Source organism: Orussus abietinus, unplaced genomic scaffold (assembly GCF_000612105.2).
Source record: "Orussus abietinus isolate OABI.00-Male unplaced genomic scaffold, Oabi_2.0 scaffold9, whole genome shotgun sequence".
Classification (NCBI taxonomy): domain Eukaryota; kingdom Metazoa; phylum Arthropoda; class Insecta; order Hymenoptera; family Orussidae; genus Orussus; species Orussus abietinus.
In genome coordinates this window covers 98,246-110,723 of record NW_019396004.1, presented here as the reverse complement: position 1 = coordinate 110,723, position 12,478 = coordinate 98,246, and the positions used below count along the sequence as shown (strand labels likewise).

The 12,478-nt window shown below is 47.6% G+C and overlaps 1 protein-coding gene across 3 annotated transcripts; it reads left to right on the top strand.

Annotated features, from left to right (window-relative positions):
* The first annotated feature begins 2,972 nt into the window (after positions 1–2,972).
* Positions 2,973–12,414, top strand: LOC105700789 (orcokinin peptides type A). Of its 3 annotated transcripts, XM_012426953.1 has the most exons (5): positions 2,973–3,139; positions 5,984–6,068; positions 8,406–8,720; positions 9,751–9,862; positions 11,202–12,414. In XM_012426953.1, the coding sequence occupies exons 1-5, from the start codon at positions 3,023–3,025 to the stop codon at positions 11,431–11,433; spliced, it is 861 nt and encodes a 286-aa protein (XP_012282376.1). In that variant the 5' UTR covers positions 2,973–3,022; the 3' UTR covers positions 11,434–12,414. The 3 variants fall into 3 exon arrangements, with proteins under 3 accessions (XP_012282376.1, XP_012282377.1, XP_012282375.1); XM_012426954.1 differs by lacking the exon at positions 8,406–8,720; XM_012426952.1 differs by lacking the exons at positions 9,751–9,862; positions 11,202–12,414 and having other exon boundaries at positions 8,406–9,570.
* Positions 12,415–12,478: the final 64 nt, after the last annotated feature.

Genomic DNA, 12,478 nt, shown 5'->3' with positions numbered 1-12,478 from the left:
ACCTTATGATTTTCTCCTGCCTCGATCCGCTTAATAAGGCGGAGCGTTCTTAACGAAGCAAGGGCGATCCTCTTTAGAAGAGTCCTAGAAACAATTGTAAATACCTTTCTCGATTTTTTCCAAAGTCGTTTCCCCGGTAAACTTAAAATTCAGAAGGAGGGCTTACTTACGGTCCTGGAATGAATAAATATGGAGTTAAATAAATGAAGAAGTTGGAGAAAAAAGCGTTGAAAAAATGCATCCGTAAAGGAGCGGTCGAAAAGCGTTGAACAAACGATGCCTGTAACTTTGGAGGGTACAGGTCGTATCCATAAAGACGACGGGCGTCTGTCGCGTTACGACCCCGGAGGGCAGCCCAGGGGGTAGTTTTGCCCCCCCGCGACACATGGAAAAGGGAGTCACCTCGACCATTTCCAAAGACGGAACGCACGGAAAATTCAACCTGCTCCTTTTCTTCCGAATGCATCCCGTACGAAACGGGCGAAGAGACTCGGCGCACCCCTGTCATTTAATTCCACCCTCGTTAGACTCTCGACATGGAATAATGAGTCGATCGATTTCCGACCCGGTGGCCACTTTTCCGGAGTTTCCTGGACCCCGGGTAAAAATCGAGGCCTCGGAAAATGGTAAAAGCGTTCATCCCCGAGTCCTGACGACGGTCACGCGCGCAGTTGCACTCCTTTTTGAAGGAGGGAAAGGAGCGAGGTCCTTTCTCCGGTTAATTGATTTCCCTCCTTTATACCCACCCCCGGAAAGTGCGGAGGGGGAGCCCCGCGCGTTTTATGGCTGTTTTTAATTGCGAACCTGGAAAAGAGTCACCCCCGCAAGACACCTTCGGGGAAACCTTGCCTTTCCGCTTTCACTTTTATTTTCTTACCGGCAAGACCTGAGCCTCCGACTTCGCCTCCTGATTTTTCGAGGATGGAAGGATTCCGGGGCGATGAGGCAAAAACGATGATCCGATGAATGCGAATTCTTACCCCTACCCTCCTGGGTATTTTTCCCGAAATCCCGAAAAAGTGGAGAAATTAGGTCAGTTTATCGGTATTCGTTCTTTTTTTTCCCCTGGCTCGTCTCACCCCGAGGTGACACCCTCCGAGATAATGTCCCTTTCTGGAAGACGACGCGACCACCTCTTCCAGGAGTGTAGGATTACGGCAAATGGACTCATTGTACTCTCCGAGACTCCACAATGGGCCCGAAATTCCGTTGGGGTGGAATTTTGCACCTGAACCTTCTATATAAACCCCGAGATCCCCCGCAGGTGGATACAGTTCTTCTCTTGATCTTGGCTGGACCAGAAGACACCATGAAGTGGCTACCGGTTTACGTAAGACCCTCCCAATTACTAGTCACCGTCGGTATAATTCTGATCAAGATATTTGAGGAAGAATGAACAAAAAAATGAACACCTTCCTCCGGCAGATGACGATACTGACGTTGGTCACCGAAGGGACCTTGGGCAGCCAGAATTTGGAGGAGCTCTTCGAGGGGGGCCAGGTCCAGCCAGAGGAGTGCTTCGGCGATAGGTGTCTGGTTTACACCAAGAGACGGGAAATTGGTTCCGACACGGCGGTGGACGAAGCACTCCCGAAGGTACGACCCCCGGCGAGCTTTCCCGTCGAGCTTTCAGCCGCAAACTAAGAGAATTAAGACGACCACTCGTTTCCGGGATTCACGGGGACGTGCTTGAAATGGATCCGAATCACTTGGCTCGGTATCCCATTTTTACTTATTTTTTCCTTTTCTCTTAACGAGCATTTATCGTTTTTGTGAATTTATTCCCTGGAGGAGACGCGATAATTGATCTTTTTTTTGTAGCAAACAGGAAGATGGGAGTTGTTCTGCCCCTGCGACACGGAATACACGTCGAAGTACCTCGGGGCGAATCATTACCCTCGTTACTTGCTCGTCGCGCAATGCAAGTCGAGGAATTGTATCACTTCCTTGAGCCGTTGCACGCTGTTGCATTACGAGGTCGGTCTCGATCATTTCTCCCGAAATATTTCAGAAAAAAAGGGAATAAATAATTGTTTCTCAACAGGTGTACGTGCTGAAACGAAGAGACCCAACCCAGATCGAACGATACTCGGAGGAAGGTCCAATTCCGGATTCTCTTCGTCTGGAGTGGCAAATGAAGGCCATAAAGATCCCAGTGGCTTGCGCCATCGCTTGAAATTCAAAAATCGGTGTCTGGAATATTTTTCAAAGCCACTGTTCCCTTGCTGAATTTTTCTCAACGGATGACAAACGGAATTATTGATAGATATATCGTGTCTAAAAAGAGAGAATTATAATAGAAATATTAATAGATGAAAGAATTATTAAACGACGACGGCTCGATTACTCTGTATGTAACAATTAATTGCCCTCTTATTAAGCGATTATCAAGTCCCCTTATCCGAATCGAGGGATGATTTGTATCTTGATCTAGATCTAGGTCAACGCGTAGATCCCTCGACATTTGGCCACGACGTGTCTTTTGTCCGATGTTTTCCATCCGAAATTTATTTTTTACCCCGACCTATCTCCTACGTTAATTCCACCCCCGAAGAAGGCGAATTCGTGATTCCTCTGAATATGTATATAAATGAAGCGGTGGAAAGAGATTTAATTAATGGTTAAAATGAGAATAAATACGATGAATTTTTTCAGCAATTTTTTTCGTTCGCGGGGATTTCTCTCGTTTGTACTAACAAATTGCAGAGTAGGAGGGTTATTGAAAAAATTGTAATTTGAACACATCGATCCTCTCTTAACGAGGGTGGAGAAAAGGGAATAAAATACGGAGAAGAGTCCGAAAAGGTCGTCATTCTCCCCCTCTGATACCTTATCACGAGGGAGGTGTTTAAAGTGCGCGGGCGCACTTCTTCCCCGCCCCTGGCCAACCCTTGTCTCCCACTCGATTACCGAAGAACTCTATATATTTGAAGGGAACACCCCACGCCGGCACTTTACCACTCACGCGTTTGTCCTGCGTGTCCGAGGACATCCCAGACCGTCGCCCTCGCCTCCAGAGATCATGACCAACCGCCAATTTCCCGGGAATTTCGGAAAATTCCGCCGCCGCACCGCCGAATACGTCGTCCTAGCCGTCGCCCTTATCCAAGGAGTCCTGACAGCTCCTGCCCAGTCCCGGGTAAGTTGAATTCCATTTTTCTTTCAATGTATATTTTGATAGCCGGGATTATATGCATCAATTGCAACTACGAGAGCGCAAATTATATCGAGAATTAAATTTCTTGATGACTTTCTGCCCGTGCATGAAATTTATGATCACGGAGGCACCTCGGATTAAAAATTGACTTTTCTATCGTGGATCGGAGTAAATGGAATTCCATTGAATTTTGCAATGCGGAAAACAATGGCGGGTGAGAACGTTTCTCTTCGATTCAGCCCTCGGTGTATAGATGGTCCACAAAGCTATCTCTCTCCGGTTTAAATTAATCACGAAAAGGGCAGATTGGAATTTCAACGTTTCGGCGCAATGCCCAATTATTAGGAAGAAATTAAACATTGATCGATGCATTTATAGCCGCTTGGAATCGTTAGTAATTGAGGTTAATCGATATCGTTTCCTTCGGTCAGTCATGTTCTCGCTTTTATTTTTATGACGTTTAATTTCTTGGAATATGCTAGTCTTCTTCCGAGGGGAACGGGGGAGTTATTAGAATGACGGGCTTAAGAGATGCTTTCCCTCTTACAGCTCGGAGGACTTAATCCTGCCTAGAGGCGAGATTAAGGATTACTCCTGATGTAAACCGCGTCCCGACGCAGGGTTTAAGGATCTCCGAAGTATTAGCTGCGAAATGACGTCTTCCTTGGCCGAAGGATGAACCTTAAAAAGTCTCTCCCGACCAAGGGGATTTTTGCGAGTTTCTAAGATACGACGGAACTCTTTCGATACCTCAAAAGAGAATGCATAGTTTGGGCTTTCGTGGGAATTCTCGACTTTTTACGTGTATATAAAATTTTCTGGAAGAACTGTTCTTTTGAAAAAGTCAGTGAAAGAAAATCGGAGACGCGAAATTAGCCAAACTTTAAACGGCCGGTTCGATGCACCTCCATCTCCTTCCCCGAATCGACCCGCCCGAGAGAGGCACTCGCAACTTGTTGCACCGGCGTATGCACTTTCCACTCAAACCAGGACAGGGCTTTTCGAGGCCGAGCCTCCGAGGCTTCCATTATATCGGGACGTCGACGTCGCCCTTCTGTGGCGTTACGGAACGAAATGAAAAAAAAAAAGGGAAGCCAGCAAGACGCGAAATAAAATAATAAAAGGGGGATCGTCATCGATCGCGTATTTACGGTGAGCTTTATGAGAGACGCGAAGAATAGGTGATTCGGCGTCGTAAAGCTTGCGAGAATTTTTTTCGTCGGTAAAAAAACGATTCCGGTTTTCGGGTTACGATATGTCCGACAAAAGGTCCGTCGTTTCAACTTTTTAAATTCCACGGCGGCTTAAAATTGAGAAAAGTCGGGCGAAACAACGTCGCGGAGTTAACTGGGAACGTTTTCAGTCGAGTTGGGGAAAACTCGGGTGAATTGCCTCGATCGTGGACAATTTCACGTTCTCCTCGCGTTTTGCCGAGATTTTTCTTTCCGTCAGGATTTCATTTATTTTATGCGCAGCCCTTTGTTATTTGATGCAATTCGCTACGAAAATCAAATACCTGGAATATGTTCTCTCGAACTTCCTCGCGCTGGATATAAATGTGAACGGAGTACCGTGAATATCGGAACATATCACATGTTATACTAGCTTCAAAATAATATAAATCATTTCTACAAGGCTGAAGGCGCATTCGCGTTGCACCTCGTTTCAAGTATTTTGCGCCTCGAGTTCGGTCGATCGGCTCTTACAATGCTCTTTTGAAATTAATTATCCTCCCGGCTTTGATCTTGAGAGTTTCGTGGCGGTTCCCTGCTGTTCCTCTAATTTTCCCTCGCGAGAAAATTCCTACGATCGCGTGGAAGTGAATTTTCTTAAAGCCTGTCGATATTCAGTAATTCGTTAAGAAGAAGAAAAATGAGAGGCAAGGCAAAATTAAAAGGAACGCAACCCGGAAATTAAATTCATCGAAAAATCCCGAACTAGAGATACCAGAAATTAATTAACGTTAACCGATAAATTGAGATGAATGAATTTCCCTTGTTTTAAAAAATGACCTCGATGCGTAATTTAATCGATAGCGCAAAATGTACAACCGGTTCTACCTGTTCAAAATTTGGAAACGTTAATAAGAGAAATTAATTTACAAAACACGGTGGCGGATAATTGAATCGTCCTCGTAAAATCAACCCCAGGTGTCCGAAACGCAAAGATAGAACGTTACTTTATATCGAGAGGAATTAATCAACGTTAATTTACAAATCAATCCCCAGGATATTCCGATATTAACCGGTATCGAACACTCGGATGAATTTGCTTGCTTTACACCGTGACCACTAATTCAGCCAATTACCCTAAACTGGAGCGCGTCACTCCAATCCAATCCAATCCAATCGGTCTCACGCGTCGAGAGCAGGAAACGTCAAGAGGGATCCCCGAATTTGAGAGAAAGGGAAATTAATCGAGAGGCGTTGACGAAAACCCCGTGGGCCCGGATTCGACCGAGTGGCGTTAATTCGGGATCACGGACTTCGGCTTAAATATCGACTCTGTCTCGATTAATTAAATCGCTCGTTATTCGTTTCCTCCGGCGAGAGCGGATTCGTTCGACCAGCCACCGGAAGTCGCCGGATCTAATCTACGCCCTTTGCCGAGAGACCTCCTTTCCTTGGTTCAAATCGGGGGACGTATAAGTTGCAACAGGTGCAAATCGTTTTCAGCCCGCAAAAGGCTGAATTTTTCAGGGACACGAATGAAACCTTTTCCTCTCGATTTCGATCGATTCTCTTTCGATCGCAACTTTCGCCCCATTGGCTTAATTCGTTAAGATTCTTTCTACCGATTAATAAGAAGATATCAATTGTCTTTCAGGTCATGAATCAACCCCCCTCGAACGAGGTGATCTATGCAAGACCCGAAATCGCCGCGGCGCTCGCGGAGCACTACGAAGCTTTGGGTAAGCTCGTTTTTTATTCCAGAAGATATCGCGCAACGGAAGGCAACAAAACTGACCTAAGCTGAACCGAGCTCTGCTACCGAGTGCTTCAAAGCTTCGACCCGATCCTCCAAGTCCCGCTGATCCGATCGATTCTTTTTTCCGCTTCCATCGATTTTCCAGAAACCTCGCGATATCCTCGCAAGCAAAGAGCTTTCCGATGATTTCCACGGAAATCCATGGCAAAGGCGATATCGAATTATTGCTTCGGGTCGCGAATCAACGAAAAGGGATCCCTAATCCCTCCCACGGCTTCGAGCTTTCGTCTTTGTCCCGTTTCACATGTGACGTCGCCCCGACATATCACGTTTCTTGCGACGTACGTGGCTCGAAATATATCTAAATAAAATGTATACCATAGAAAATACCGACATCGACATTTTTGGGTAACTTCCCGTTTATGGCAAAGGGGAGAAGGACAAAGGCAAAAGAGGCAAAAGGGATCAAAAGAGAGGGAGAGGCTTATTCTCGCCTTCGAAAAGGTTCCACAAAGGTCTTCCCCGGGCGATTCGCTCCGCTGGCCGATTCTCGGGACCGCCGGCCCATTAACGTCCGACCCATCCGAGGCGCTTACCACTTGCCCGATCGATAACCCTTTTATCCCGGAAAAACGCTTTACCCGAAATCTATCCTGCCCCCGTGGAAGGAAGAAACTCGCGATCCCCGACAGAGGTGCTTCGTTAAAGGGACGCTCGAGGGAGTGCCTTCCTTTTACGGCCGTTGGAGTGCAATCCAATCGGCTCGCCATAAAGGCAATGAGTTCTGCGTTAAGAAAGTCTCGAGCTGGATTTTGATTGCATCCGATAAAAGTCGAATGCGCGCCCACTCGGCCTCCTTCCGCGTCCGAAGCGTGTCACCGGTGTGCGTCCTCTTCGGTAAAAAAAGGAAATGGAAACGCGCGAAAGGCCTTTCCTCCGGGATTGCCGGGCGATCGTGAGGTATAAATAACGCTAATACGCTTAATTGCATCGTTAAGGCAGACCCATTCGCACTTCTTCCCCTGCTCGAGAGCGTGGACTGCCGCGACAAGGAGACCCACTTTTCCGCGTTTCGCATCGAAAAGGAATTTTCAACATTTCATTCGCCTCCAATTTCACGAAATACATTTATGCTCCGTTTGTCTATCCGATACGATGTCCCGAGATCGCTCGAACCGATGAAACGCAAATATCAAATTGCGTTCGATGTCCGACCAAATATTTTCTCAAATGAGGGAAACGCTCTTTTCTCGTTCCTCTCTCGTCCTTAGGGATCCTCGAAGTGGTAAAATAAAATGTCTCGCGACGAGATGAAACCCTATTTTCGTGCGTGGCCTTTCGAAGGGTCATCGCTCTCTCTCTCTCAAACCGGTGGTCTTCCCATTCTTTGCGTTTCTCATTGGTCTCTGCCATTTCCGAGGCGAGAAATTCGTTACGAGACGAAATCTCGGATGTTGCTTTCCAGAAACCGTCGGACAATCGATCGATCAAAAAAAATTCTAACAAGGAATTTGCTCGAAGTTCGCGGCAAACGCCGAGTGCAATCGCCGTTATTCCGTGTATAAATTCAAGGAGCTCGGAAAAAACATTCGAGTGACGTAAAAATGATTAATTGATTTGAATACCCGTGAAACCACCAGATAACTGGATCGGTCCTTTCTTTGCGGAGGTTAAACTCTCGTTAATCGATTTCCAAAATCCACGAGGAACTTGGCCATTATCGGAGCCAACGGGGTGTGCTCGCGTATAACACCCGACCAAGTTTCCGATATTGGCAATAAATTTGATATCCTGTATCGATGCTTCGCGTTAAATCGCGCTCCCGTGTCCCCCGTTTTCGAGGAATGTCCGTCCGTCCTTCCTTAAGGAGGTTGGACGTGGACTTTTTATGGGATCGGCTTGTCGATATCTTGGTTTTACGTCGTTTCTCGAGATCGCTGCTTTTCGACCGCTTCGGTTGGCTCGTCCGTGTTCAAAGAAAAAACCGATCCCCGCAAAGAGACTCGTTAACGAGTGCTTCGTTTAGGACAATTTTTCCCTCGAATAGTGCAAAGAATCGCCCCGCTTCGTCGTTGTCATCTCGATAAAACGTTAGGACGTTCGAGGAAACGTTCGCTTCTTGCTGCGGAGTTTCGGAAGGCTTAAGAAAAAAAAAAAATAAGAAAGCGGAAAAGAGCTTGAAGCTTCGCAGATATTCGCGTTTTTCCCAATGCTTAAGGGGAGGTGTAGGCGAGTTGGCTTTCATACGGGAGGAACAGTCGGTGTATATTCCGGAGGACGTAAAAGTTGGAGGCCGTAAAGGGGAAATGCGCTATTTCAGAAGGCGACGTAACTCGGCCGGATATCGAGGGAGGAAACCCGTCCAACCGAGGTGGAAATTTGCTTGGCAAACCAGCGAATGTCAGGGCCGATTCGACTCCGAGTGGGCTGGTCAGGATCGGGGCTGGGCAGAAATTCGGATCATCCAGAAATTCGAATGGCATCGTGGGAGGACACTCGGGGAGGAGTCCAAACGACATTAGAGTTGAACGGTCGTTCAGAAATTTCGATGGCATCGGAGGAGGACACCCGTTTGGAAATTTGGACGGAAGCGGCGCTGGGGAGTCGGCCAGAAATTTAGATAGCATCGGAGGAGGTAATCTGGTGAGAGCTTTGGATGGCTTTCAAACTGCTCAATTAGCCAGACATTTGGATGGTATCGGGGGAGGAAACATGGTGAGAAGCTTGAGAAATTTTGAATCTGGATATTCGGCCAGGAATTTGGACAGCATCGGGGGCGGCAATCTCGTGAGGAGTGCAAACGATTTTCAAGATGGATACTCGGCCAGGAATTTGGACAGCATCGGAGGAGGAAATCTGGTGAGGCGTTCAAGCGATTCCGAAAATGGGTACTCGGTCAGGACTTTGGATAGCATCGGACGAAGAAGCCTGGCGAAAAATCCAAACTTCGTGGACATCGACGACGAGGAAACCGTTTGGCAAAGTTCGAACGACCTCGAAAACGAGGAAAGCGCTTTTCAAAGAAGACCGCATTATTTGCTCCCAGTAGTCATTTTGAGAAAGAGTTTTAAGGACAGAAACCCGACCGCTTACGGAATCGAAAATCATTTGAATCTGGACGCGATCGGTGGAGGGAATCTCCTGAAAAAATGATACGGATGACAGACTGGATTCTTCAAAGGCGCCCGACAAAGCAGCCCCACAAAGCTAAGAAACGTGGAAAAATAGATTAAATAATAATACGTAAAAATAGAGCATGAAAAAAAATCAATACGAGGATGATAAATCCAAAGCCGTCGAATTTATATATCCGAAAGTAGTCGAAGGACGGAATGAAAAGTATGGCAATAGAAAAATCCAACGACCCACCGCCGAGGCCAGCAAAGGAAAAAAATCATCTCCAACTTGCCCCATGCGAAGAAATTAAAGCGATAAAATATACTAAATTAACGAAGACTTTTTAATTGTAGATAACCATACGTTGAACCAAGAATATATAATTTCTTCGTTTGTTGAAATTTACATGAATAAATCTGTCAAATCCTGTCCCGTCCAATTTCCCGTGCATGGATCCCAACCACCACTGAATAAGAAAAAAGAATCATGAACCGTTCCTTGTACGATAAATGGGTCGATTGTTTAATTAATCGGTCTTCTCTTCGCAGGGGGAACGGAGCCCCGGAATTTGGACAGGATCGGAAGAGGACATCTCCTAAGGGACCCCAGACACGGTTTGGACACTCTCACAGGAATTTCATTTGGGGAAAGCAAACGATCGTAAGTTGCATTCCTTTTTTACACAATTTTGGAATTTCATCGAGTGACTATATATTTTCGAATTTAACACTTTTGCGTATCGTCGAGATAATTCGATTTAATTTCCGATCGCGCCAAAAAGCGTTCCTCCACGAGGAGGGGCAACGAAGCAACAGGTTGTCAAAGAGTTTCCTCGCTTCGTGAAAGGAATCGTTTCGCCCTCTTCGGAGGATAGATTCCAGAAAAATGACGGAGAAGGATTATAAGCGGCGAACTGCGAACACGAAGAGAAAAGAAATTAGATAAGGGAAAGGTAAAAGAAAATAGGGAGGAGTTTGAAAAAAATGAAGAGGAACGACGGAGATGGGAGAGAAATGGGAGGAAGATGTCGAAGAGAACCACGGGCGAAGGACGTGCACGTCCAGCTGAGAATACGAGAGGCTCGCAGGATCGGGAAAGGGAAACCTTGTCGAAGGACTCCCAGGTGTGAACCAGGACTCTCGCTTTGTCCTTTCGCAAAGGGTTCGAAAAGGTTCTCTTCAATTTTCCGCCTCTAGAAAAGGCGGTAATTACGAATTCGTGTACGAGATCGTCGATAAGTCTTGCGACGCACGAGAAAGGATTTCCAGGATTACGGGGAGATCGAAAGAGAAAAAAAAAGAAGAAACAACTTACAACGCGACCCTTGCCTCGTTTTAAAAATGTCAGAACTACGAGACAGCGTTTCCAGGAATCTCCGGGAGACCCCAAAGAATTAAAGGAAAAGGGAGGAAACGACTTCTTCCTGTCAAAAGGTCGAGGAGCATTCGAGGCGAGGACCGTTCGACCGATCGTTCCGGGAAGCTCGAACAATTCCGAGAGAAGGTCCGGTCACGAACTCGGTTTCCTTCCCTCGAAGGATCTCCGAGAGCACTCGCGAGAAATGCGCTCCGTGCTCGACGTTTATCGGCGGTTACCGGCGAAAGTTGTCCCCTGCCTTTTTTCCTCGAGTTCTCCTCCCGCGGGAACCCTTCACCGAAACTCGAAGATCTCGACTGGCGGAAGGACGTCTTCCGAGACTCCTTCGAGGCTCCGGCGTAGGAGCCCTTTCGGAATTTTCGTGAAATTTCGGGCAACGCGAATCACTTATCGGGTTATTCGACGGGCGGGAGGGGGGAGACCCCTACGCACTTCCCCTCCTCCCAGGAGTGTTTTGCCTCGGCGTATTTGGGCTCCGTAATTGAATTCCTGGGGTGGATACCCTCTCTCCCCTTCTCGAACCGTCTCGTTCCGAAAAAAGACCTCGCTAATTTTAGCGAGCGTTCGTCGAAGAAGGGCGGAAAATCCCTTCGGTCCTTAAGTCGTCGAAATTCCTGTCCAGGAGGGGCTTCAACAATCGGCCAGGCACCTTCGACGAGATCGACCGATCGGCCTTCGACGACTTCGGGAAGCGCGATTCGGACGGCCTCGGCAAGAGGAACATCGACGAGATCGACCGAACGGGCTTCGACAGTTTCGTCAAGCGGAACTTGGACGAGATCGACAGGGCCGGCTGGAACGGACTCCTGAAGAGAGACCTCTTCGAGGCGTATCCGCGCGATCGCCTGCATTAATCGGCCGCGCCTCTTCGGGCTCGTCCGACCCCGTCCCGTCCCCGTCCCGTCCCCGTCCCGTACCTCCGAACCACGTCCCCTGGGTACTCGCATCTTGAGACGCTTGCAGAGGAATCGACGATTCTCCAAAATCCTTCCAAGATCCTTCTCTTCTGGAAATCGCGAATTAGCTTTTCCGACATCTCTCCCCGAAGCCTCGAGGTCAGGGCACGGCCCTTTTCCGTCCTCCCTCTTGTCCGGGGCATCCCGAGAGCCCGTGCAAAAATATCCAGGATACTCCGAAACGGTCGAAGGACTCGCGATTCATTTTCGGGGGCGGAGCTGCAGTCAATTAAAAAGTACAGAGACGAATTTCGAGTCGAGAGGAAAAACCGTGAAAAGGGAGTCGGGAACGCGCGAGGGTCGGTCCAAAAAATAAAAGAAAAAATGAGATCAAAAAGGGGGAAAAAGCGAGCTCGAAACCCTCCAGCGACGGGGCTGCCGAGATTTTGGGCATTTTCGGGGCTTTTTCCGCGTACTCGTCGGCACGATAGGATTAATTAGAGCGGAAGGGCGATATTCGAGAATTGCGAGGATTTCGAGGATACCGTTGAACTCATCCTTCGGAAAGAAAACGGGAAGAACGGGAAAAACGGAACGAGGTCCTCGATCGAGAACCCATAATTACGTCGATGTGTCGTTGTAACTCATTAACAAAATACTCGTAATTCTATCCCGCATCGGGAGCCTCTCGATGCGAGAGCCTCTCGTCCTGCGAATCTCTCGAGCGAGGCGATAGCGGATACCTTTGTCCGAGCGAATTTGGAGCGATATTAGGAGCGAAGGATACCGTTTTGGACCGTCCGTCCTTTCGGAGATGTCCGAGGACCGATCGGTCCTTCCCTTATTTATTTCTCGCTTTTTCTCTCTCTCTCTCTCTCGGAATAGCGCGCTGCAGATCTGTATAAACAAAGCTGAAATAAAGACTAACATCCGTGCTTCCGGCCGTTCGTTTAAATGAAAAGCAATTTTTCCCGTTCCCGCCAGGTGTCCCAAAATACCCGAG

What these genes read in the sequence shown, in the direction of transcription:
- LOC105700789 (XM_012426952.1), top strand. Translation starts at nt 3,023, where the DNA reads ATGACCAACCGCCAATTTCCCGGGAATTTCGGAAAATTCCGCCGCCGC. An exon ending in CAGCTCCTGCCCAGTCCCGG is followed by an intron (nt 3,140 to 5,983) that starts GTAAGTTGAATT and finishes ATTGTCTTTCAG; the next exon opens with GTCATGAATCAACCCCCCTC. An exon ending in GGAGCACTACGAAGCTTTGG is followed by an intron (nt 6,069 to 8,405) that starts GTAAGCTCGTTT and finishes GCGCTATTTCAG; the next exon opens with AAGGCGACGTAACTCGGCCG.